At 47.4% G+C, this 26005-nt stretch overlaps 1 protein-coding gene across 1 annotated transcript in view; it reads left to right on the forward strand.

Moving 5' to 3' along the window:
• Window positions 1–26005, forward strand: part of EHMT1 (euchromatic histone lysine methyltransferase 1) — a gene marked incomplete at both ends in the record, with an annotated part of 62939 nt that overhangs the window by 31899 nt on the left and 5035 nt on the right. Inside the window, 16 exons of the mRNA XM_079544902.1 lie at window positions 573–704; window positions 2573–2718; window positions 5374–5517; window positions 7026–7252; window positions 8216–8380; window positions 8889–8971; window positions 10256–10362; window positions 12188–12310; window positions 14438–14539; window positions 15146–15250; window positions 17581–17735; window positions 18439–18606; window positions 18981–19125; window positions 19797–19874; window positions 20996–21111; window positions 22938–23024. Of these exons, the coding sequence (XP_079401028.1) occupies window positions 573–704; window positions 2573–2718; window positions 5374–5517; window positions 7026–7252; window positions 8216–8380; window positions 8889–8971; window positions 10256–10362; window positions 12188–12310; window positions 14438–14539; window positions 15146–15250; window positions 17581–17735; window positions 18439–18606; window positions 18981–19125; window positions 19797–19874; window positions 20996–21111; window positions 22938–23024 (2083 nt within the window). The remainder of the gene's footprint in view (window positions 1–572; window positions 705–2572; window positions 2719–5373; window positions 5518–7025; window positions 7253–8215; window positions 8381–8888; window positions 8972–10255; window positions 10363–12187; window positions 12311–14437; window positions 14540–15145; window positions 15251–17580; window positions 17736–18438; window positions 18607–18980; window positions 19126–19796; window positions 19875–20995; window positions 21112–22937; window positions 23025–26005) is intronic.

The following is a 26005-nucleotide window of genomic DNA, read 5'->3' on the forward strand; positions in this document are numbered from 1 at the left end:
CTCCGAGGGATCCCCCATGCAATCCCTTCCCAGCAGCAGCTTTGTTCTCTCAGAGCCAGAACTTGGCTTTTATGTTTTCCCCTCCCATTCAGCTGAATGTCACCTGTCTCGTCCTCTCCAGAACCTGCATCAGCAGCCGGTTTGCTTTGCCTGGCCGCGCTGTACCTGGAGCCCTTTGCAGCAGGTTGGAGATGGGGGAATGCGCCGAGCCCTGGTTTCAGCCCTTCCTTATGCCATTTGAGCTTCTGCTGCCCTACAGCAGGCAGAGATGTGCCTTCTGGATGCAGAACTTATTTGTCTCATTTATCCCTTTTTTTTTTTTTTTTTTTTTGGTAACCTACCTCCGTAGAAGTGGAAAATCTGTCGGATCAGACAGGGGTGGAAATAAGAGATGGGAGATCAATTGTGCCATATCTGCCCAGCTGTTACATTTCCATAATTCTGTGTGCATCTGTACTCATAGGCTCTCTGAGGAGCCTGCATGCAGCCATCTTGGTTAAATATGGCCTTTACACATGCACGCACTTTTTTTTTTTTTCCAGCTGTGTAAATATACGTGTGTTTGAATCTAGGTGCTGAAGCCTATAAGTCATCGTTGGGAGGCAGAGAGGGCTCTGCCCAGGATAACAGCATGGAGTACATGGAGGTGTCTCTGGATTCCTTGGATCTGCGGGTGAAGGGAATCCTCTCCTCGCAGGCGGAAGGTGAGTGCTGGCTCGGCGCGGCCATGACCCACGTTGGCTTTGTTCGCTCAGCCCAAGCAGCGAGCGGAGCCCCGCATGCCCCCTGGTGGCTGCCAGAGCCCCGAACCCAGGCCTGGCCCGGCTGAGAGGCTTCCTGCAAGGCTGGCAGAAGCCGGGGGCCGGAGGCGTGAGGGGGGGCTGAGCGGTTTGGGAACGCTGCTGACGTGGGATGCATCCATCTGTCTGTCCCACTCCCCCGGCTTTGGGCGATGTATGTGTGGCCTCTGAGTGAATCATCGCCCTGCACACTGGTGCCCTCGTCTCCTCAGGAACTTGCAGGGGTCTGGCTTTGGTGGCCAGTGAGGACGGTGGATGGTAGGGGTGTCTGAGTGGCCGCCGTTCCCAGTGCTGATCCTTGGCTCCGGTGTGGATCTGACGGTTCTCCCCCGTTGCTCTTCTGGCTTCAGAAGTGGTGTGGCTCTTTGATAGGAGCACATCAAAGAACGGGTGGGAGTGTTTACCACCAAGGGAGGGTCAGGATGGATGAGGGATGTTTTCATCAGAGCCTCTGGATGTCAAAAAAGATTATGAAAGTGACAGCTTGGAAGGTGACGAATGAGCTTTTTGATTTGTGGTCCTAGATAAAGCACTTAAACATTTAATATCTGGGCAGGATTCTACATGAAAATTGCAAGGGCTTTCCTTCTACTTGTGTCTTGAAACGTCTCATCCTTTCTCAGGGCTTGGTCTTGCAACTTAACCAATGGAAACTCCTTACAAGATGAAAAGAGCTTCTGCTCAGCTTGTAGGGTCGCAGCCATAAGGGAGAGTGCTTTTGCCAGGGCAGCTACAGAGGAATCTCTCTGAAGAAGGAAGTTAGTCTTTGAAATTTTGCAGCAAAATAATTTGTCTTTCAAAAGCTTCTAAAACAGCAGCACAATTAATTCCTTCTCACTGGGACTCCAACCCATAGCAGGCTTGTGCAGGAAAAGCTTGGGACACTGCAGGGTGAACTGCGGGTAATGTTTGAGGGTTTAAAACCTTGCAAAAGCTGTTACAACTCTGTAGGACTAAGGTAGGTGTGAAGGACAAAAAGTAATCCCTGTGTCATTGGGTCAGTGTCTTGTGGTCACACGTAACCTAATGAATGAGTTGAATCCAGAGGAGCCCCAAGAATATTCAGTGTTCCCCCATTCCTGGCTGTGTGATCACTTAAAAGCCATTATCCACCTTTAAAAAGGCTTGGGAGTGTTAAATACCTGAGAGAAAGAGATGAGAAGGCAAGAAAATCTGAACATCTTGCTGCTTTCTTTTCTCTGGTTTGTTCTCTTTCAAAAAAAAAAAATAAATAGATAGATAGATAGATAGATGGATGGATATATTTTGGTTGTGTGAGACCAAATAGTCCCAGGAATTTTGTTTTCCCCATTTGTGTAGTAAGCTTCTGCAAGTAGTAGTTTATGCTTCCCTGATCTTCTCTATTTAACACTCCCCTTACTACTCAAATTTCCAACGCTAGTTTGTTACCCACAGATTTCCTGGTGCCAGAGCGCAATGTTGTGGGACAGGTGAGAAAGAGAGACTGATAAAAATCTGTATCTTATAGTTTTTCCACGTTGGGCTTTTCTCAGGATAAACTGTTTTTAACTCAGTATTCTTGAATTCAGCACTGTCATCTGTAGTGTCACTGGACTCAGAAAAGTACAGTGTGCTTTTGCAAACTCCATCTGCTGTAAGAAGTGGGTCTTTGTAGGATTTAGGTGATGCCTTTGAAGCATTTCAGGGTGTGGAACTGGAAGATGCCATGAGACATGGACAGTGTTGATGGACTGCATCCCTTCTCCCAGAGGGTAACATCAGAGTTGATTTGCTGATCTTCTGCACTCTAGGTCTTTCCAATGGTCCTGAAGCAATGGAAGTAGACGGTCTCCAGGAAGTTCCCCTCTGTAGCTGTCGAATGGAAACCCCCAAAAGCAGAGAGATCACCACGCTAGCCAACAACCAGTGCATGGCCACCGAGAGTGTGGATAATGAGGTAGGAACCTGTCTTTCAGCTTCTCGCAGACTTTTTTTCCTGAGGACAAAGACATAAAGAGACAAAGCCGTGCCAGGAGCATGCATTACATCACTCAGATGCTCTGCAACATGCTAGATTGGGAGCCCACTGGTGTGGGCATGGTGGGGCCAACACCTCCCCCCAGCACACTGCATGTGTCGCACACTCGGGTGAAAGCCACTCCAAACTGAGTAGGAGCAGCCTGCAGGGCTAGCTGGAGAGGCACTGGGTGGATCTCCTGCTTGTCCTGGCTTGTGTAGCTGGATCAACTGGATGTAACAGGCAACGCTTCGGGCCAAGTGGGCTAAAATACATTCGCATGCATCAAAGTGAGAGAATCCAATCAGGGGAAGCTTGGAGCTGGTTCCCTTGACTACAAAGGAGCTGATGCAAACCTTTCCATAGCCAGCTCTTGAATTTCTGGAACTTGGCATGCCTTCCGCCAGCTCAGTCTCTTCTGGCCCTCCACTTTTCTCCTCCCCCCACGAGGCTTCTGTTACAAAGCTTCCTATGTCCTGGCAGTCCTGCGCAGCCTCTGTGGCTGGCTGGCTGGAAACATTGCACTCGATGCCTCTAAACTGATCACAGCTGGGCTAGCTGGGCTCTGCTGGTTCCGAGAAGGTGGAATTAAGTGGCAGAAGTGACTTCCTCTCAGAGTCTGGAAGGGAAGACAGAAGCAAACTCAGGAGATGCTTCTTGCTCTGGAAGAAACTGACATTTCTGTGGTGCTTCAGCTGAGCTGCAGCCATGCTGCAGTGCTCTGATATTTACTGGTAGAAGGACAAGGAGTCGGAGTACTCCTGGTTCTTCTGGAGGATCCCAGTAGAAAGGTGGATGGAGGGAGGAAGGGGTAATCACATTTACAGCCCAGCTCTACTTCTGTTAGTAGGTACCTATAGAGAAAGGAATTTCACTAGCATGACGAAGTTGATACGTTAAGGAGAGAATGCCCTGGAAACTTACAGGAGGGAGGGTTCTCCAGGGTTTCTGAATAACAAAACATATACAGAAGAGTTCCTATGGTTGTCTGACAGTTCTCTCCCCAGATAAATCAGAGAAAGGAATAGCAAAGGCCATGCATTCTGTTAGATTCTTTTTGGCAATGGGTAAGTGACTCATAGATGTGGTAAGGATATTACATGTATGAATAGTGGGTTCTCTAGGCTGTCCTGTCCTTGGATAATGCTGTAGTTAGGAGCACCGTGCTACACTCTCTAATGGCTGGAAAATAGCAATTAATCATTTTGTACTATTTTAGACTTTTCTAACAAATAATATGTCGTGACAGAATGATGCAGGGACTTCCTTACACAGGCAGTGCAGCTTCTCACACCTTAATCAAATTTCCTCCACTCATAAATAAAAATCAATGGACTGGTCCTTTCCTGCAGCCCCTGGGATCTGTGTGCTAGCAGTGATCACTCTAGGCAAGGTGTCACAATCACAGGTAGGATTTGCAGCTGGAATTTGGGTAAGCTGGGTCAGAGATGCTAAGGGAGAAGAGCTCAGGTTAAAAACTGTTCTTTTTCTTTTTTTTTTCCTGTAGGTGTGTTGGTTGTAGGAGAAATGGAGTTTAAAATAAATCAGAGAGGGAGTTTAGTTTTGCTGAGAAAAAGCAGTGAATCAAACCTCAGCTAGAGCAGGAGGGGCAGCCTGCTAGTGATGAACAGACACTGTGTTCCTTACGGACTGCTCTGATCATGGAGGCAGAGTGCAGTGCACCACGCTCAGATTCTGGTAGGGCTGTTTCCTCCTATGAACTTCTCATGTTTATGTTTCTGTGCTGGAAATGTCCTTTGCCAAGCGTTTGGGGAAAGCAAGGTTTTCATCTGGAGGGAGTTATGAGAACCCAAACGATGTTGCACCGCGCTGGCAGGTGGCAACCAGGATGTGGAGGAGGCTCATAGGTGTATGCACAAGGGTGGCAGAAGGAAGCCCCAGTCCTTCTGGCACAGCAGAGGGACAGACACCGCTGGGAAAAGCCCTGCTCACAGAGCCTGCTGTCACTAACAGAACAAGGTGGTGTGAGAGAAGACAGCTCTTAAGCCCAAAATTACACACTGGTGAAATGTTTCAGAAAGCATGCTGAAAATCTGACTGGAGTTGAGCTCTCATAAACGACTGGCTATTCATCCCTGTGGTCTGGGCGGGGGCCAGTGCTGGAACCAGTACAGACGATAACATAGCTGGCAACGAAGAGCAATTATTTTTCCCTTTATCTTCCTGTGACTTGTACTTTTGAACAGTAACAAGATTTAGTGCATACGGTCTCGTTCTCTTGGTCACTGACACCCCGCTCTTCCTGGCAAAAGCAGGGAGTGTTTTGTGAGTCAGGCCCCTGGGACTGCCCCCTCTGTGGCTGCTTGGCTGTTGCGTATTTCCAGTTATGATTTTTCTTGCAAGGAACAAATGACTCCGGTCCACATGCATGTTAGTTAGCAAATGATGCATTTCTTCCTGTGAGAGCAGCTTTCACAGCTTCCTGCTGCACTGCTAATGCTATCTGGCACACATCTGAATTACTGTGAAAAAGCCAGGGCTCATCAAGGCAGTGTGTAAAATCTTCCTCCGCACAAGCACAGAGAGTGTTTTGGTCTCCAGTAATTTCATTTCCTTTAATTTCTCCTGTTCCAGCTGGGCCGATGCACAAACAGTGTGGTTAAGTATGAACTGATGCGCCCGTCTAACAAAGTCCAGCTTTTGGTGCTGTGTGAGGACCATAGAGGGAGGATGGTGAAACACCAGTGTTGCCCTGGCTGTGGATACTTTTGCACTGCAGTAAGTCCGTGCTCTCAATCTAGGGAAGGGGGTACTTGTCGCAGTAGCTGGAAGAGGTGAAGGTGGAGATTTACCCAAAGGGGTTTACTGACTTCCTGGCATAAGCTCCACCTCGTTCCACAGCACGTCAGATGGTGTTTTCAACAGTAATGTGTGTGAGGGTAGCTGCAATGCTCACCTGTAACTTCCTGGAGACCTCAAGGGGTGTTACCAAAGGGGTGGAAGTCATACCTTTGGAATTTTTTTGGAACTTGTTTGTTTTTTTCTTCCTCTGTACAGTCAATCACATCACAAATGGTGATTTCAAGAAGCCTGCTTCTTGAAAGAGTCTGCATACAGGAGAGGGGTTCTGTCCCCCCCCCCCCGCCACTCACAGGGGTTTAGGTGGGGAACCTGAGTGATGGCACTGGAACAAGGCAGTGTTTGAGATCTCCTGCTCCTTCTTCCACCTCTGCCACTGAGGTTTTAATAGCATTGGCCCAGTGCTTTGAGCCATTGGTGTCCTTGTTTCCTTGCTGGTGAAACACTTGTTGAGGGCCTCCTGGGGTGATAGGGTGGGTTAATTGTCTGATGTTAGGGTTCTTCAAGATGACTCAATGAAAGATGCTAGAGAAGTCTCAACGTTATTGTAATAAATGGAACCGTCCTGAGTTTTCATGCTGAGTCAAAGATCATTTAAAAGATAAAACCCTCAAAACGCTCGAAGGCATTTTGCAATGCTGAAATAGTTAATTAGATTTCTTGGGAGGACTGTGAATCCAGGAGAAGAGTGGGCTTTAACTAACTTTTCCTTAATGCTGTTACGTCTCTGAGTGACTTCATAGTTCATAAAGGTAAAACTGGCAGTGTTCGTCTGTGTTATCAGTCACTAATAACACAGAGCACGGTGGGGCTTCAGGGAGCACTGATATCACAGAACAAACAGTGTGTTTGTTCTGGGGTGCAGTTCAGCTTGGAAGACTTTGCTGGAAAGAGAAGATAATTTGTAGAAAGGTGGCTCACATCTGTCAGCAGATGGGGTTAAACAGCATACAGGGCTGATCCAAAGAGAGAAGTTGCATGCTTTGGGTTACATTGGGATTGACAGCTGATGTAATTGTATTATTTGTTCCTCGAATGGTTTGCGTGCAGATGTGTTTGGTAGTTTTAGTGCTGACTGGTTTGAAGTTTTCTTTTCCAGTATTGGGAGCGTCCTTACAGTACACTGGCACTTCTAGAAACGTAAGCAAGAACCTCAAGTGTTAGAGCTGGAAAATGGGACTTTGTGGTTCTGTTTCCCACGTGCAATTAAAAAAAACTTGCTTTGCAGTTCCTAACCAAGTGAGTTTTTTCCCATTACCTTGGTTTTGTTCTCTTCTAAAGAAGTGGCAGTGCTTGCTTACTGTACTGGAAGCGCGAGGGACAGGAGTGGTCATGAATGAAGTATTTAAGAGCTCTGCGGATGAAGCATGTGGAAGGGGTAAGGCACGTAGTGACCAAGGTATGAATGTCTCCTCTGATTTTTTTAGGGCACTTTCATGGAGTGTCAGCCTGAGAGCAGCATCTCCCACCGTTTCCACAAGAACTGTGCCTCCCAGGTCAACGACACGAGCTACTGCCCACACTGCGGGGAAGATGCCTCCAAGGCAAAGGAGGTGACAATAGCAAAAGCAGACACGACTTCCACGGTGTCGCTGACCTACGAGCAGCAGAAACCAGCAGCAGTGGAAGGAAGGGCTGACACCACGACAGGAAGGTGAGCATAGGAGCACGTGGCAGCCTCAACCCTTGTGCCAGGCCGTGCTTTGCATTTGAATGCTTGTGCTCCTGCTGGCAGAGCAAGGTGTTTTCTGGTGCTGCTCTGACAAGCCAAGCTCAGCTGCAGGTGTTTGCAGGCCTGTTCTGTGCTACAGTGCCAGAGAGGAGCCCAGCAAACACAGGACGAGCTGGGGCAGCGGTCATGAAGACTGGGGGTTAATGCAACTCCTTCCTCTTATTGTTAGAAATGAAACTGAGGCAGGGGAGGTTTAGGTTGGATATTTGGAGGAAGTTTTTCACACAGAGTGGTGAGGCACTGGAACAGGCTGCCCAAGGAGGCTGTGGATTCCCCATCCCTGCAGGCATTCAAGGCCAGGCTGGATGTGGCTCTGGGCAGCCTGGGCTGCTGGTTGGCGATCTGCACACAGCAGGGGGTTGATCATTGTGATCCTTTTCAACCCAGGCCATTATATGAAATTCTATGAAATAGTAGTGGAATGAGTTGACATCCCCATGTGTGGTGAATGAGAGGGAAATTCATGTGGAATACCTAGCCTGAGCTGCTTCGCTGCCCACAGCAGTGGGTACAGATGCAGAGAATCAAAACTTAGAGGAAAACATAAATGAAGACATCCCTGTGATGAACAGTACTTCACCTTCCCGTGTGATCTGATCTTGTTCTCAAGGCTTTTATGACTTGCAGTGAGCAGGGCAGTGCCCTCAGCTCCATGATCTTCTGTTGCCTGTTGCAAAGAGTACATCAAAATGTAGTCAAAGGACAATGCAACTCCTTTTCAGGGCAAGTTCTTGCCAAAAAGCCTGTGAAATATCTTGCTTTGTGTTTCAATTTTGCTTATGCTGTCGGTCAATTTAAAATCATTTTCCTTTCCTCCTTTAGCCTAAGATACACACAGTGTTGTATATTTGTAATGGTTGTGCTTTGGCTCTCTCTCATTTTCAGTGTCACTGGAACGCGGTTGTCTGAGGAAGACAAGCCAGAAAGTTCGGCTGCAGAGGGATTTGACTTAGCTGGATCTTCAGTTTTTCCAAAGCCTACTACCAGCCTGACCCAGGGACCAGTTAAAGAAACTCTGGAAAGTGCCCTGATTGCTCTGGACTCTGAAAAGTAAGGAAAAGGCCTCTGGGTCTCTCCAGTTCCCAGCAGAGCTGCTTAACCTAAGGAAAACTGAGATTTAGCTTCTGTGGATTTTGACTCCACTCAGTTCTTGTGTTCTCTTATTCACTTCAGTCCCTTGTCAACTTCAGCGGATTACTGATTCCAGAAAGCAGTTAAAGCTCTAAATGTCATAGTGATTTGTCTGGAGGACTTTGCTTTTCACCAGACCTCTAACTTCAGCTATAACTACTAGGAATTCCTATTTGTAGCAGTAAGATCCAGAAATTTTTATTAGCAGCTCTGAGTAGGTATGGCTGCTGTTAGAACAAGGCTGACTGTGACCAAAGCTGGAGGTTTGAATGTCTCCTGAAGAGTTGATGTTCTTTGGTTTTGCTGGCATTCTGGAGCTGTACCGTAGGAACAAACCTTCTCTTGCCTACGGTGTGGGTTGGGGTAAAAGATACTGGGGAGTGTTGTTCAGTGTGTGTTAATTCTGCCTCTTTCCCCATTGCTGCAGACCCAAGAAGTTACGGTTCCATCCAAAGCAGTTGTACTTCTCTGCGAGGCAAGGAGAGCTGCAAAAAGTCCTGCTTATGTTGGGTAGGTGGCTCTTTCCCAGGACACGGGATGTCTGGCTGTACTCCCAGCTCCTGCCAGGCAGCTGCCAGAGCCCAGTTCCCAGCATGGCAGCACGTCATATTCCCCACTGCCCCTTGTGAGTGGTGCTGGGAGGAGAAAGCCACTTTTGCAAGTAATGTGTCATCAGAAATGGCTTAATCTTTCTGTGAAATGTGGACTTGCTCCCAGCTTGCTTCTGCATTTGGACGCAGTTTTATCCAGAGAAGCTCTCTCTACCCCAAATGACCTATGTTTGATTTTTCCAGTCCAGTAGAACTTTGTCTCCCTGTGCAGTGGGATGGTTGGTTATTTGCATCCAGTGGAGGGGTAGAAAGATGGGAGTGTGATTAAATTAAGACCAGTCAGCAAGAAAGCGGAAAAGAGGAGAACTTCAGTACACAGGGCTTTGTTCTGGGGGTATGTAACTGTCACCAGATGATTTTCAGCTGGTTGGGGCTGTTTTTACCAACAAATATTCCCAAGCGATATCTCCTTGTGAAGGACACAGGGTTTTACTTGGGATCATTTCCTTTCCACTCCAGTACTTCAAAGTACATTTTTGGATGCTTTCTGTTCTTCTGCATTTGTCACCCTTTTTTTTTTTTTTTCTCCTAGCAAGTATTAGCTTCATTGTTCCTGTCTTCAATAGCACCAAAATGTTATTCATTGATATTTAGCTACGGCCCCATCATGTGCAACATGTTATCATGCCCAGACATCTTTGTCTGGCTGTCATCATCATCTGTCAGTCTTTGCACAGCTGTGAGAATTTCTGGCCAGATCCCGAGCTCGTGTTAGAGCTCCATCCTCTTTGCAGCCCTTTTCCTTACAGCAGTGCAAAAAAGATCACTAATGCTAAGCGCAGTTAATCATGGTCCTGAGACAATAAGGCTGGGTGGTGCTGACTTTCTGTTGTTTCCAACAGCAGCACTTTATTTTTTTCCTTCTTACCCTTGCACGGTGTTGATGGTATTGCAGTGAGAGAAGGGGAATGAAGGAAGTGGCTTTTGTAGAAATGGTAATTGCTACAAAAATTAGAAGTATTATATTCCGTGGTGTTTCTGAAGCTCCTTGCTTGAGGGCTGCTGCATACCAGATGTCCTTGGGACTACTCTGAGAGCTTGCTGGCTTGCATGTATAGTAAGAAGGGCTGAGGATGGGCTAGGGGAAAGTCTTCTAAAAGCTTCGGTCGAGAGCTCCTTGTCTTGTTACCCTTTTCTCTGATCTCTGAATTGTGATTGAAGGCATCTCTGCTGTGTTTTTCAGTGGATGGAATTGACCCTAATTTTAAAATGGAGCATCAGAGTAAGAGAACCCCTCTCCATGCTGCTGCTGAGTCTGGCCATGTGGACATCTGCCATATGCTGATTCAGGTCTGTCTCTACTTAAATGTTTTTCTGTGTGAGCAATTTTCTGTTTTTTGGTCTTGTGCCCCACAAAACTGAAGCACAGTTGAAAAACCAGCATTGAAAAACCTCCTCGTTCACACTGTTTGCTGCAGGAGGGAGTGGTGCAGAGTGATGTGAAGACTTTGGTGATGTGACTGAAGATGTCTTTCCAGGCTGTTCTCCATACCAGCTTCACTGTCTGTGCAATGAGCACGTGGAGCTTTGATGTAGGGCACTGTAGTGCATGTGGGATGCTCTGTGTCTGAGCACACCCTGCAGTGTAGTGCACTGCCAGATGTGGCAGCACAGGCTGACCTGCAGGTAGCTGCAAGCTGCTGCCAACTTGCTCTTTGTAATGCTGGTGGGTAGGCTGTAAAGACTGCGGGCTGTCAGACCCTGTCTTGTCTTCTGTCAAAATCTGAGCAACTCCAGCAGGGTTGTCCTTTACACTTGTGAAAAGAAGGAAGATGCAAGTTTGACTTGTTATGTGAGATGTAGACATTTGGGCTCTGGTAAGTTTGAATGAGGGAAGATGGTGAAACACGTAGCAGTGCTGCTGTTGAATCTTCTCCAGAACACTGTGAAGAAAAAAGAAGGCCTTTGAAGGGCTGTGGTTTTTTTTTGCATTGGCACCTTGGGCATCTGGTTGTGTCTTCCTTGCCCTTTGTGACTGGAAAACTGTAAAAGTCTTCTGAGAAAGTGGCAAAGCCACTCTTTGATAATGAGGCTGCTGAGATGTCTCAGCATTCAAAGTGCTGTTTGAAGGTGGAGCTTTGCTCACTTGAGTTATCACAAGTACAGACGGAATGACTTGTATGAGTAAAAGGAGCAAAATTGGCAAGACACTACAAACAATTCGAGTTGATGATCAGAAGGGCTGGTTTGTTTCCAGAATCCTTTGTGTTCTTCCCTGTCCCCTGATGTCTGGCTATTGCAGCAGCAGCGTGTTTGGCTGGGATTGTCCGCAGCGTGTTAGACTTGAAGTGTCTCTTCTGTGGTCTAAACTGCTCTAGCTTTATAAAAGTGATCAAAACAAATACATGCAGTGGGAGGCACACAGAAGCAATGGGGCCATCTTCTTGTGCCTGGTGAAACTGAGGCAGCACGTTACTGTTGTAAGCAGGTCTTTGCTTTGTGCGTGGGTACATGCACGGTGTGCCAAGAGCTGTTCTATTTCTCAGATTTTCTTTTGGTTTTAAGTAGTGGGTGGATTATTGAGCTACATCAAAGAGGGCAAGATGCATGGGACAGTAGAGATATTGGTCCAGAGCACTCCATGTTAAACTTCATGTGTTCTCAGAGAAATACTGGCATTGACTTCAATAGAATAGTTAGCTAGTCTGTAGCATTTCTGACACCTCCTTCCTCTGTTGTGATCAGCAGGTTGTTCCTACTGCCTGTGACATTGGGAAGCACTGCTTGTCTGTTTGTTGTGTCTGTAGAGATGATAGACCAGGGTAGACCAAGCTTCTGGGAAATGAAGGCAGATGTTTTTTTTCAGCATTGTTACCAGCACTATCCATAGAGCATCAGTACCAACAGCAGCAATGACAAGAGCTGTTTCACACCTGTTTGCTTCCTTGTGCTCTAGTTGCTGGCTACAGGACGCAAGCAGTGTGCACTGCTTTCCAGAACAGGTGAAGTTTGTCTGTTTCCTGCCTCTGGTGGTTTTGTTTTTTTTCTCAACGTGGCTGAATTTCAGGAATGTCTTGCTGCTAAACTTGCTACTAAATCTCTACTCCCACATCCTTCCTTTGCTAACCAGTAAAGGTTACAATTGTCCTTGTGTTTGCCTTGGCCTCCTCAACAGGCTGGTGCGAATATAGACAGCTGCTCTGAAGACCAGCGGACCCCACTGATGGAAGCAGCTGAAAACAACCACCTGGAAACTGTGAAATACCTTATCAAGGCTGGAGCACTAGTAGATCCTAAGGTAGCACTTCATTCATCTGTTTGCCATTTCTTTTTTAAAGGTTTTAAGCTCAGGAAGTAGGGAAATGAAGGTTTGTTTGTCTTGGGTGCAGAGACTTGGACAGGCTGCCCTGGCTCTGAGCAGTGTGGGGAAGTGCAGCTGCTTACTACATCAATTCATGGCACCAAATATAGGGGGTGTTTGATTTGATATGGGGCCTCCAAGAAGCATTGGTGTCATTGTGTTGCGTTTGGAGTTTGATTTCAGAGTTTCCTTCTCTGCAGACTCTTGGTAATGAGATTTTTGGGGCGCCATTTTAAAATGGGTTGGTAATTAGATACTTGCAAAGCCAGCAGAAATGACATGAAGCTTTGATCTCCAAAGGTCTAATGTGCTGTTTCTTGCAATCACGCCGCAGTGGCAGAATTGGACCCAGTCTTTAAACTCCCTACCCCTTAATTTAAACAAATACAATAAAATGCAGCTGTCTGTTTGCCTTTAGCATGCTTGGGTTGCTTTGCAGTCTTGGAAAATATACAGATCGTTTATTAGCCCCATAAATCAGACTCTATTTGGAGTACAAGAACCCTCCCCATGTGAACTTCTTATTGTTACAACCTGCTGCTTTTGGCTCACTCCTCTGCTATTGCTAGGAAGCACAGCAGGGCCAGGATGCACGTTTTGTGATGGAGCTGGCTAGGCTGGGAGGATTGCACAAGAGCTGCTGTCCACCCCAAGCCTTGGATGACTCCTTGGGAGGCTGGGAAGAGGGAAGGGGCAGGGCAGGCACATGCAAGGACAGCAGCCACTATGAACCTGCATCTTGCAGCAGTCCAGACGTCACTCACCTGATTTATTGATGTCGGAGAGAAGAGGTTTCCTGCTTCTGAAGGTAAAGGGAAGGAAAAACCCCTGAGCCAGCAAAAACAAATTAGAAGCCTGAGATCACGTCTGAAGTCTAGACTAGTTTATTATGTTAATTAGTTTCTTGCACCAAATTAGTCATCTTCTGAAAGTAGCAACATTGCAGTTTGCAATCAGCTCCAGCCATTTCAATGAAAAATCAGACAGTTATCTGCTGGGGGTGTGCACTGAGTGCCCCCAGCCTGTGGGGGGGGGAGGGTGGGGATGAAGCCCTCAGGCTGAAGCCACCTGATCCTGTCCATAAGATGTGCAAGCCACTCAAAACTGCCCAAAAGTCTGTATTAAAATACGCCAGCTCACTGTAGGATGGAGAAGCTGCACTTAGCTTATATTAATCTGAGAGGGAGGTGTGACATTATTCAGTTGTCAGGCTCTCAAGGGAGAGTGGAAAACTCTTCTTTGCCCCTAGGAAACCACCTTAGTACGATCCCTGATGTGAGGCTTCCCATCCCTGTGCTGTATTCTCTTTTCAAGGGAGTGTCCTCCATCAGAAAACTCTGTAATAGGAAGGAAACATCTCTTGCTTTTCAGCCTTTCATTTCCTCCTCCTTTCCTGGTCTCCAGGCCTTGCTGTAATCTGAACTTTTGGAATAGAAGCATCTGATAAAAATCAGACTCCAGCCAAGAGTTTTGGTGTTGGTGTGGGAGTGTCTCCATCATGACTCACAGCCCCAGCCTGCCCATCAACCAGACTCTGCTCCCATAGCATTTTTTCTTTCAGCCATTGCTGTTGTTCTGTTTCCCCGGTCTGGGTACATGACCGAGGGCACCCTGGGGTCTTGGTCCCTGCTGCCAGCTGCTGGGTTAAGCCTTGTGCTAATAAACACAGCAAAAAGCTGTATAAACAGAGTATTTTACGTTGAAGTGCAGTGCTGTGTAAGAGATTCCTGCTTCCTCTGGGCTCTTCAACACAGACACTGCCTGCTGGGGAAGGGGAGCACCCAGGGGCTGGGGCTGTTACCTTCCCTGTGCTTATAAAGGTGTCTCTTCCCATAGCCTTTGCTCTCACCCTTCTGGTCTGCACTGGCTGCATGTGTGAGCTTTCTGGAAAGCTGCCTCTGCTCTTTGCCAGTACTGATTGCTGCTGCTTTTGGAGTTCTCTGATTTGTCTGGATGTTCTTCTGATGACTTCTCTGATGTTCCTCAGCATCATTGGTGGTCTGCAGACATGGGGAATGTGGGGAAGGGACGTTCCCTGAGGACTTGTTCTGTGCTTGTGTCCAGGATGCGGAGGGCTCCACGTGTCTGCACTTGGCTGCCAAGAAGGGGCACTACGACGTTGTTCAGTATCTCCTGTCCATAGGAAAGATGGATGTCAACTGCCAGGTGAGGCCTATCTGCAAGGTGCAGAAGCTGCTCTTCTCTAATGAGGAAGAGGAATTCTCTAATGAGGACGTCCCCTTCTGGCCTGCTGCAGAAACCTCCTTGCTGACCTCAGGGGAACTTCCCTTCCATGTGTCTCCATTTACAGTTTCCCCTTAGCCCTGAATTTCCAAAGGATGCCACTGTGCTCCTTCTGGCAGAAGGGTGAGGTCATACACGTGCTGTGGGATAGGTCTACCCTAGCCCTGACCATCTCAGAGCTTAGGTGAGCTTTTGCAAGTGCTTTTACAGAAGCTGGGTGTTCTTTGTTGTTGACAGTCAGCTGGATTTGAACACCTTAGGGACCCATCTCCAGTCTGCTTAGCTGCAAATAAACTCAAATCTGCTGGGGCAGATTGGTTCAGATCTTGCTGGGCTCTGCAGGATCCATGAGGGACTTTTCCCTGCAGCAGCATAGACTGAAACACTGCAGTGAGGCAGATGTGTGGAGGGAAGGGGTCTGTGGCTCCTAGCAAGACACATGCTGCCATGGCTTCCTAGGCTTGTGGGAACCAGCAGGAGACCGCTGTGCCTGTTCTACTTGTCTCACCCTTTTCTTTCCTTCCCCAGGATGATGGAGGCTGGACGCCGATGATCTGGGCCACTGAGTACAAGCATATCGAGCTGGTGAAGCTACTGCTTGCAAAGGGGTCAGACATCAACATTCGAGACAATGTGAGGTTCTTCCTGGAATCTGTTTTAGAAATAATCCGCAATCTCTGTTTAGAAACCAGAAGAGCCCAAGAACAGCAACTTTGGGCTCAGTACAGGGAGGCACAGTGATCCCTATACAGAAGTGACAGTGAGTGTTGGCTGGGAAAATGTTCTTCCTTACTCTAGAAGAAGCTTTCCAGGCAAGAAAGCAGTCCTCCTCCTCCCACCTGGGCTCCCTGGGAGCTCGGTGGGCCCAGCGGCTCTGGGTGTCTTACTGTGCCAGCTGAATTCACAGAGTTTTTCAAGTAAAAAGAGAAAATGAGAGGGAGGTGATGGGGGAGAAGAAGGGAAGCACATTCACTTCTGCTCAGGAGATTCAGTACCTCAGCAATGCTCCTTTTTTCTTAATAGAGTATTTCTGTCTTTTCCCCCTCTGCTATTGCAACCCCAGAAGTATCTGCAAGGGAAGCTTGGGTATGAAGAGCTACTCCAGGCTTGGGTCTGTAAGAGATGAGAGGTAGTTGATATCATCTCATCTCACGCCCTAGCATACCTCATGACAATATATTTTCTTCTCCAGGGCTGCTAGTGCTTTTCTGAATCTGATGGATGTAAGCGCCGTTTTGTGTTTGTCTCCCTAAATGCCTTTTCTGGTGTCTGTTGGGTGCTGGCAGGGGTAGGTGCTGGCACATTTGTCCCACAGAGCTCAGAGTGGCCCCATGTGTGAGTTGCCTTCCCCAGTCTAAAAGCCCTTAGTAGGAGCAGCCTCCGTTCCTTGGTAACTTAAACAGTTCGCAGGCAGTTCTGGACCTGATACTCTTCATAAAAGCCAAAGTCAAAGTGGGAGGAGGGGGCTTTGGGGTTGTTGCATGACCTCAGGACCCTAGAACAGTCTGCGCTGACTCTTGTTTGAGCTGTCACAGAAGCCTTTGGCTGCCAGTTAAAAGTTCACATGTTAAATGATGAAAACCAAATTGTCTCAGTCAACAATTCACTTGGAAGAAAAATATCCCCTTAGCAGATGTATATATCACATATCTGTTACTGTACCTACAGCTCAGTGTCTCCTGATTGCAGCCATTAAGAAGTAATGTCATTTGTGCTAGGAAACATCATACTCTGTGAGAAACGCTTTTGATTGTAATTATGCTCCTGCTAGGCAGTAGCCAGTGCTAAATGAAGGAGCAAATCTAGGTGTCTGTAACGTGTCTGAGCAGCATGCAGCATGCAATCAACAGCATTAATCTTTTATAGATCAGTACATGATGCTGGTGAGGTTTTTTCCTGGATTTTACCACTGTAGGAGGCAGAAGCCATGCACAAAGAGGTCTTCCCACTCCCTGGTGCGTGCCAGCAGCCTCCTCATGTAAGAGAAGATCTAAGTTAGGTTGCAACGACTTTAAGATGTGCTTTATTTTTATTTAAAAAAAAAAAATAATAATAAAAAAAGGTGATCATTACTGTCATTGCACTGGAACAGGCTGCCCAAGGAGGCTGTGGATGCCCCATCCCTGCAGGCATTCAAGGCCAGGCTGGATGTGGCTCTGGGCAGCCTGGGCTGCTGGTTGGTGACCTGCACACAGCAGGGGGTTGGAGCTGGATGAGCATTGTGCTCCTTTGCAACCCAGGCCATTCTATGATTGCACTGTTGTATCGGGCATCTTTAGGGCCTGTCGGGGGGAAGGACTCTAAAGTGCTGCCAGTTGCACTGTAACAGAAAACAGAGTATCATCGCTTAAAATATCTCCATCAAATAGATGAGTGTTCAGCTATTTCTAGTGCAGCTAGTGAGAGATGAGTACATACAGTATTTAAGAGATGCCCAAAGTCAGATTGATTGCTTTCCATGTAGCTCATGGTTCTCTTTCTAGCACTTTCACAAACCCTACAGCCTGTGTTCTGTTCTTGCTTGGCAGAGACTTTTTCTCTTCGATTTTGTACCTTGGGAGACATGCAAGTTTTGCTGTGTGTCTGGGCTGGGGAAGTTCAGCTTCTAGCCTTTTCCATTGTGGTTATTCATGTCTGCCACCTCTCTCGTGGATTGATCCAGATTGTTTTTGTGGCTCACAGATAGACAATTAGTCTGTGTGCAACAGAAAGGCAATGGAGCATTTTGATGCAGCCTCCCCAGTTCTGTGCGCGGAGGTGGCTGGAGTGAGAACTCCCTGCTCAGCTCTGTTGAGGTTTCCCTGCCCGCCCTGGGACTCCCAACCAGCATGAGCAGTGTAGGGGAGGAGAAGGAAGCTACGTGTTCAATGCCTCAGGTGTAGAGCTGAGGATGATGGAGTTCCCAAAGCAGTAGGGTTTTAATGCACTAAACAAACCTCTGCTCTGTTTTTTTTCCCCTCCAGGAGGAAAATATTTGTTTGCACTGGGCTGCTTTTTCTGGCTGTGTTGACATTGCAGAGATTCTGCTGGCTGCTAAGTGTGATTTACATGCGGTGAATATTCATGGAGATTCCCCCCTGCACATTGCAGCCAGAGAGAACCGCTACGAGTGTGTTGTGTGAGTACAGCTCCAGCCCTGCTGCTGCTCTCCCTTCCCCTGGTTGCTCATTTCTGGCTGGGTGCTGGCTGGAAGCTTGGGACAGCTTTTGAAATGCCTTTGGCATTTAAGCACGGACCAAAATTGGGATGCAGGGCTTGCTTCTCTGTTGCCCTTGCTCCTAGGCACAGTGGGTGCGAAACACTGCCTGCTGCCAGAGCTGGTGTAAAAAGGATCACAAAACGAGGGGTAGTCCTGGAGCTTTTTGTGGTGTAATAGGGTAACAAGACTTTTCTTTTGTTTAGTCACTGCTAGGAATAAAGTCAGCATGTGTCCTCACCAAAAGCTGGTGAGTATAAACAAGGGCCAAGTCCAATACAAATTTCTGGTTGGACTTAACCATTTCCAGCCTACTGTTCCCACCCCTTATCTTTCCCTCCCAGAAAGAGTTTCCAGCTTGCCTGAAGTTAGGCTGGTCACCAGCAAGGCATTTGTTGGACCTGGAGCAGGGCAGGATTTGCCCAGAGCTCCAGCCTGTGGCTTCTGGCAGCACCTTCCTGTAGAAGGATTCACTGAGCCATGCTTATAAAGAAAACCCAGGTGATTATTCACTGCTGCAGATGCTACGTTGTCCCTTAAGGGCTGGCTGGAGAATGCAGTTCAACTCATTTTCCCCTTGTGCACTTTCTCTTAGGGATGCTTATCCTTTCTTACTGTTTTGCAGTCTGTTTCTTTCCCGTGGCTCGGATGTCACTTTAAAGAACAAGGAGGGTGAGACTCCGCTCCAGTGCTCCAGCCTTAACTCTCAGGTCTGGGTGGCTCTACAGATGAACAAAACACTCAGAGAATCATCGACTGAGAAGCCTGTCCAGATTGAGAAGGTAGTGAGCAGGTGAGAATCCGACTGACTTTGCTCGTGGGTCCTGACATACAGCCCTGGCCAGGGCAAGGCAGGGAGCCTGCTTTGAGAAAGGACTGAAAGTGTGTGCTGTGCTGTGCTTTCTAAACTGGTGTGAAGGTCAGTTGGAGCTTAGCAGGACTGAAAAATCGCTGATTCAGTCCATGACTTGTAAATTCATCCTCCAAATGGAAATACTCACAAACACAAAGAATAATCTGTAAGGCAGAGTGGAAAAATATGAACTCTGATCTAGTCTGAATTGCTCGGTGATCGAAGACACTGATTCTACCCCAGGATGGTGTTTGAATGGCCCCTTGTTTGGGGAAGCTTTTCTGCTGTGACACTTCTCTTTCTGCCTCTGACAGAGACATTGCCCGGGGCTATGAGAGGATCCCGATTCCCTGTGTCAATTCAGTGGACAGTGAGCCTTGTCCTAGCAACTACAAGTATGTCTCACAGAACTGTGTCACCTCCCCAATGGACATTGATAGAAACATCACCCATTTACAGGTGAGGGATTGTGTTTTTGTCCTGTTCTGCTGCGAGCATTTAGAGATGTTGCACTGCACCTCAGACCAAGTTTTGCATTCAGAATGGGAATGTCTCGTCCTCGTATTGAGTTCAAGCCAAGGTTGTGCTCTGAAATTCCAGAAGAAGGGATTCTTCTGTTTTTCCTTTCCCAGACTTCACCTCACCTCTGCATTCAGCTGTTACTGCAGCCTGGTGCTGCCTGGTGCAGCTCCCATTTGTTTATCCTTTTCCTCTGTTCTGGCTGTGAGAGTTAAAGAGTTGTTTGGAGACCTTCCTCATGCTGTCTTCCAAGTGACTTCAGAGCTTTCCTTGTCCTCAGGTGTGGAGCTCATAGGGCACAGAGGAAGGTTAGTAATGTGGGGAGAGGATGAAGGTGACTCATGACGGGATCCTGTTCTGCAGGCTGGACTCCTTTGCCATCCATTATGCGTAGAATTGAAGAACTGAGTAAACATGACACTGAACTGATGAGTCTGGTTATCTTTTTGGTTAATGAGCTGCAGCAGTGGCCTCTTTTGGGAAAGTTTGGAAGGCACTCCAGGCAGGAGAAAGTGAAGACTTGTGGTTTTGCTCGCTGGCCCACTTAGAGAAGTTGCTCTTTCACTTGTGCTGGAGTGGCTTGGAGCTGATCCCTTCTGCTTCTCTTTCAGTATTGCGTGTGTATAGACGACTGCTCCTCCAGTAACTGCATGTGTGGCCAACTCAGTATGCGCTGCTGGTATGATAAGGTGAGGATGCACAGCTTCGTGTTTGGTTGGCAAACAGAATATTGCAAAATTCAGGATTTCTAGTAGGACCTAAAGGCAAATTCCTTGCACAGCTCCTCTGCTTTTTGTTTTAAAATGCCTGGAGTTGCAGTCTCAGCTTTGAGGTGTATGTGATAATAACAAAATGTATACTCAGGGAAGCTTTTCCAGTGTTATTTGTTTGTGTTGCTGTCATGCCAGCTGAGCCATTAATTATACCCATGTGATAGAGAGCATTTAATAACCCATGCGTGAAATCAGCTTCCATTTCAGAAAGACATAGAAAATGCTGTAATATATAAACAGGGGGAGGGTAGAAGAGAGATTTTTGCCTACCTGTACTTATCAGGATCCTTCTGGATGAATGCAAAGTAAATATGTTTTAACTGCATCACTGCCAGAAGCCCAGTTTGTTTTGGGTAAGTGTGCTTCAGTCCGCCTGGGAGGTTTTGAGGTTAATATTTGGACAGGTTCTGCTAAGATCAGAAGTTCTCTTAATCTCTGTAAGTTTCTCCCAGGGGGAGTATTGGCATCTTTCTTTGCTTTGTAGGCATTTTATTTACACATTAATAGGTGATTATATCTTTAAAGCCATAAAAGCCATATTTGTTTAGTGTGATGAACTGCCTCTATCACTTACTTAATCCTATACGGTTGGTAGATAATTGAATTGTAGCTTTTTTGGGAGAGTTATTTGGGAAGATAATGTGGTTTACAGAACTTGGATGTGCTGGCCTTGTAACGTGGAAGTTTAGGCTTTATTCCAGAGATAGACAAAGCATATGCTTCTCCCCTCCAGCACTATGAAAAGATGATAATGATGATGCACACCATTTTTTGCACAGCACTGTGAGATACTTTTGATGATGGTGCATAGGGTGAAGCCAGGCAGCAAAAACCTGAATGGTTTCTTGCTGTTTGTCAGCTGTTTTTGACAGTGGCTTGTGTGCTGCTGCTAGGGCAGAACGAAGCCTTGCAGAAGTTGAGTTGTGAGGTTGTTTTGGGGCATGCCTCTGCAATAGGGGTCTTCTCACCCGTTTTGCACTTGAGAAAGTTTACAAGAAGAGAAAACTAACTCTGTCTTGAATGCATCTCCTCTTCAGGACGGCCGACTCCTGCCTGAGTTCAACATGGCTGAGCCCCCGCTCATCTTTGAGTGCAATCATGCCTGCTCGTGCTGGCGGACCTGTAGGAACCGGGTGGTGCAGAATGGGCTCAGGTGAGAAGCCACACACAGCCTGCTGTGGGACAAACCACAGAGCCTCGGCTCTGCCTGCAGACACACAAAGTGCAGAACTTGCAGAGGTGGAGCAGAGCTGGGCAGGTGCCAGCACACAGCAGTGAGAGGCAGAGGAGTTTCCTCTGTGTGCTGCAGGTGGGGATGAACAGCAGTAGGCAGTGAGCTCAGCTGGGATCTGTGCCATGCTGCTGACCCCAGCGCATGGGAGAATTGTGCTGGTCTTTCTCAGCTGTACCACAGAGTGTACAAAGGGTGTTGGGTTTGCACCCAAGGGCAGCCTTGGGTGTAACTTGTCAGGTAGAGAGCTGTGAGAGACATAAGAGCAACAAAAAATGCAGAGCCTCAGTTTAGAAGCTGTCGTAAGATAGCAGTTGATTTTAGAAATACAGGCTGGCAGGCAAAGAATTGGTTGCTTGAAGTTTCCCACTTATTGGCCTGACTCTCTCTGAGTTGGATACCTGTTGGCTTCAGAGGTGTTGCTGATTAGGCTCTGTTCATTTTGGTGCCAGACAGTAATGAAAATGTTTTGTATTGTACCTTTGCTTCAGAGAAGTTTGCCAATGCACTGAATGCATCGGGACAAACTTCTAAGGAATCCTCCTGGAAGAAAAAGACTTTTGCAAATCTTTCATGGTACTGACAACACATTTTTTTTTGGTGGGCTTTACATTTCCAAGGACGTTTTGCAACTTCAAAAATAAGAAAGGGCTGGATGTGTTTCCACAGAACTTCAGCCCTGTAGTTTTTCCTATCCAAACTGCACAGCTTCGGTGTCTGTATGAGTGTTTATTCAGGAGCCATGCAGTTAGATCTGATGCTTCTGTTTTTTTGTCAGCTCAAGTGTTCTCTTGGTGTCTTGTTTAGCTCTGGTTCAGGCTCCTGGAGCTGTGAACAAATAGGAGTAAACCATCAGCCCTGGAGAGGAAGCATGGTTTGAGCTGATGGTGCAAAGAGGGAATGGGTGGGGGGAAGAGGAGAGAAATACTGGAAAAACCAATAGAGTGAAGTTAAGGTGAGCATCAGATTTCTCTTTATTCCGATAACAGCATTGCTGAGAGGGGGGGTTGCTTCCCAGGGGGGAAGAGAGAACATTCCCTAGTGGAGATGGTTCATCCTGCACTTAACTCAAGTTCTGGCTGAGCAGGAGACAGAATGACTTACGGGATTGTTTCTCTGCCTATAAACTCCATCAGTAAAATTCCACGGAGCAGCTATTACACCAAGAAGTTTCAGGTTGCAGCGTTTCTTCCTTACGTTTCCTCCAGGGATTTGGATACGATGGAGCTGCTAAATGCACTGGCCTCAGCAGAGGGCAAAGGGATCAGAGCACTTAGCTCAAGGTGTTCTTAATTCAGTGTAAGCTCCCTGCCTCCCCCTGCAGCACCGCTCCCTTTGGAGCCTGAAGTCCCTTTCCACCTTCCCCTGAGAGCTGGGCACGTGTGTGAAAGAGAAAGAAATGTTGGAGGTGGGATTTTGGTATCCTGTGTGTGAATCATCAGCTGTGCATCAGCATGGAGCGTCTGCTGCCATGCCCTCTTCCCCAGTCCTTAACGTGTGCAAGGCACCAAGCATGCACCTCACCAGCTGCAGCTGGGCAGGGAGAGGCAGTGCCATCCCGGTCTGTGGAGCACACGTATAGTGGCACCAGACTGAGAACAGGGGGTTTGAATGCTGAAATATTCTCTTTGCATTTGTGCTGATTGGAGGTTGCATGGTTGTTTGTTTGGTTGGTTTTTTTTGCTCTTTCCCCTGCTGCCTTTCTGCTCAGTGCTGCTATTGATGTGGCTTCATTTCCTCTTTTCCAGGACTCGATTGCAGCTCTATCGGACGCAAAAGATGGGCTGGGGTGTGCGAACGATGCAAGACATTCCACTGGGAACCTTTGTGTGCGAGTGAGTTATTCCTTCAGCTTTCATTAGCTCTCACAAATGCAGCACTTCCCAAGGGCTGGCATGCTCAGCACATGATTTCTTGCAAATCAAATTGGCACAGAGCAGAGCAGCTCACCTCACTGCGAGGCTTCCTGATCCCATTTCCTGCTCTGCTCGTCCTTTCCTCGTGGCATGGAGCTTTCTCCACCCCTCTCCACCTCGCTGCAGTCTGTGGTCAGCTTGTGGTTCTGGGCTCTGCTGCCCCTGTGACGCATGAGCAGTGAGGAATGAGACAGATCTGGGTTGTGCTGCAAATGCATCATGTGTTCACCGTGTACAAGACCTTTAAGGCTGAGGGAATTTGGAACAACTGTTTCATATAGGGTTGTTTTCTGCTTCAAGACTGGCTTTTCCCAAGAGGTTCCCTGGTGTCACAGCTCTGCCTTTAGTCTGATTCATCAAAACAGTAAAGCATTTGGCATTAAGCACAAATTTAGGCCCTGGTTCAATAAAGTACTTAGGAACGAAAATATTAAGATTTATATCAGGTTGAAAAAACTGCTGCTGAACCACGTGGTTTTAAGGCTTTAAAGTGGTTGATGTTGTTCAGTAAGCAGTTGGGAAAGTGTTTTCTTCATTGTGGTACTAATGAGCTAAGATGTTTTAAATAAGACAGGACTATTGCCCTTCATGAAAATACGTGCTGGGGTTTTATGGAGCGGATTATTGATGTTGTATGGAGTCAGGCAGCAGGAGACTGGTGTAGCATATTGCAGTATTTAAACAAAGAAAGGAAAATACAAACGTTTCATCCAGGCAGAGTCACGGGGGAGTGTCTCATGTGTGTCCTCAGGTGGGACTTCCTGATGGGTCCTGAAGGTCGCTGTGTCCTGGTTAAGTGCCCAGAGATGATCCTGAGCCTGTAGGCAAACTGCTCCTAAAGAAAACAGCACCAGCTTTACCACGTCCTGCTGGAATGTAAACACTAGAGAGGGATAAGTGGTGATAAACTGGCAGCCCAGGGAGACTGGGCAGCTCTGTGCAGTGGGTGACCAGCACAGATGGGTGTGTTGGAGAGTCAGAGCTGATGAGGTTCAGATGCCACAGCTGCCCTTAACTCTTCCTGCACGCTTGCTAGGAGCTGCTGAGGCAGTTTCAGAGGTGGGCACCATCTTCATTCTCTAAATGAGCTGCATGCTAAGCAGCTGAATTCATTTTTGTCTTGCCCATGCAGGCTCCTCCTTGTCCCCATCCCTCTCACTCACACACTCATATTATTCGCTCAGCTCACCAACCCCAGCCTTTCTCTTCTTCAAGCCAGCTGTGCTATTTCTCTGTAATACTGCGTGTGTGCAGCCTTTGTTCCTCCTTTTCCTCACCTCTGGCAAAGAAGTCCTGGTGCTGTGGGGCTGCTTACACACAGCAGTTCCCAGGATCAGCACTTGGAGAAGAGTGTTTTGCACTGACCATGCAGAGCAGTGCCCTGACCAGGCAGTCCCTTTGTGCTGGGGTTATTCCTCTGCTTTGAAAGGGTGATAATTGTGTTGGTCTAAGGATGGTGCTGTGGGTATGGGCTTTGAATGAGTTGGAGGCACAAACCAGAGGTTTTGTGACACTTTGGTCTGTTCCTTTTGGTATGAGCACATTATGTGGCTTCCAGATGTTTAATTCCTGTACAAAACAGCTCCAGCAAGATACCATCTGAACCAAGGCAGATATTTCAGCCACCCCTTCAGCCAGGGACATCTTGGGCATCCCACCCCATCTCCCACACCCCGTGGAAACAAACACAGCCTGTGCTGGGGATGTATCATTGCTCCTGGTTTTTGCATGGAATATGCTCTGATCTCACAGTGATGAGTAGCAACGTGAAGTTACTGCCTCCAGTGCGCTCAGCATCTTGCTGGGAAGAAGGACATTGCCTTAACTTCCATGAAGGATGCTCCGACTCTTCCTGGAGTAGGAGGTTGTGCTCCTTGTGCATCTTTCTGTAACTTTGGACCTGGTAAATTATGGAAAAGTTTGTGTTGGTAACAGTACTGAAAAAGAAAGGAGTTGCAGGAATGGTCTTTAAAGGAACATGGAAACAACAGTTTTTAATTAGACTGTGGGATTTTTTGTTCCACTAAATGGTGACCCTGAAGTGGCACTCGCTGAGCAGTGCCTCTCTGTGCAGCATTATTCAGCTGTTTCCAAGCTGCTACTGGCTACTGTGCCACGCTACAGCAATTTCTCTGCCTCTGGCCACAATCTTCTTATTGCTTTAGGTCACCAGTGAGCGTGTGGTTTCCAGTAATGCTGCAGCCTTGTGGGAGCTCTTAATAAATAACAAGATGCAGTGGGGGCAAACAGCAGCATCGCACACGGCCACAGCAGCCTCCTGGCCTGGCAGAACAGCTCTGCCAGATTGCTTAGATTTGGGAACTGCAGCCAAACGATCCCTGGTCACAGAGTGCGTGGGTCTGCTCCAGGTTAATGTTTCGTGGCTCTCCTTCCTGAGCCCTGAAGTTAAATGCTGCCTCGGGCCAAAAGGGGATGTGGATACTGTTGGTTAATGCTTCTAAAATGCTTCCGAAAGCTGAAGGGGAATTGCTGGTGTGGTGGCTGCAGATCGTGGGAGCATCTGTTGGTGTTATGAAGGATATTTGTTTTGTGAGTCCTTTGCTTATAATTCATTAGTGCTGTGTCAAAGGCTGCGGAGAGCTGGGTACCAGAATCTACTGTGCTACAGCTTCTTTCTTCTATTCCTCCCTCTGGCTCAGTTCATCTCCCCTTGTGTGTCTTTGTTTTGATTGCAGGCTGCTCAGTTCAGGAAGTGTTGTAGGTTGACAGCCTAGAACCGTGTAAGCTGGAGACAGGAGGCAGATGTGGGAATGCAGGTGCAGCAGAGACTCCTGTAACTTGAGTCATCAAACCCAACATCTGGAGCGTCAGAAGTGGTGCCTGTGTTTGGTCCTGCTCAGCAAACCAGACCACAGAGCACACATTCAGTGGGAGGGCCT

Source organism: Tetrao urogallus, assembly GCF_951394365.1.
Source record: "Tetrao urogallus genome assembly, chromosome: 19".
NCBI classification, from domain to species: domain Eukaryota; kingdom Metazoa; phylum Chordata; class Aves; order Galliformes; family Phasianidae; genus Tetrao; species Tetrao urogallus.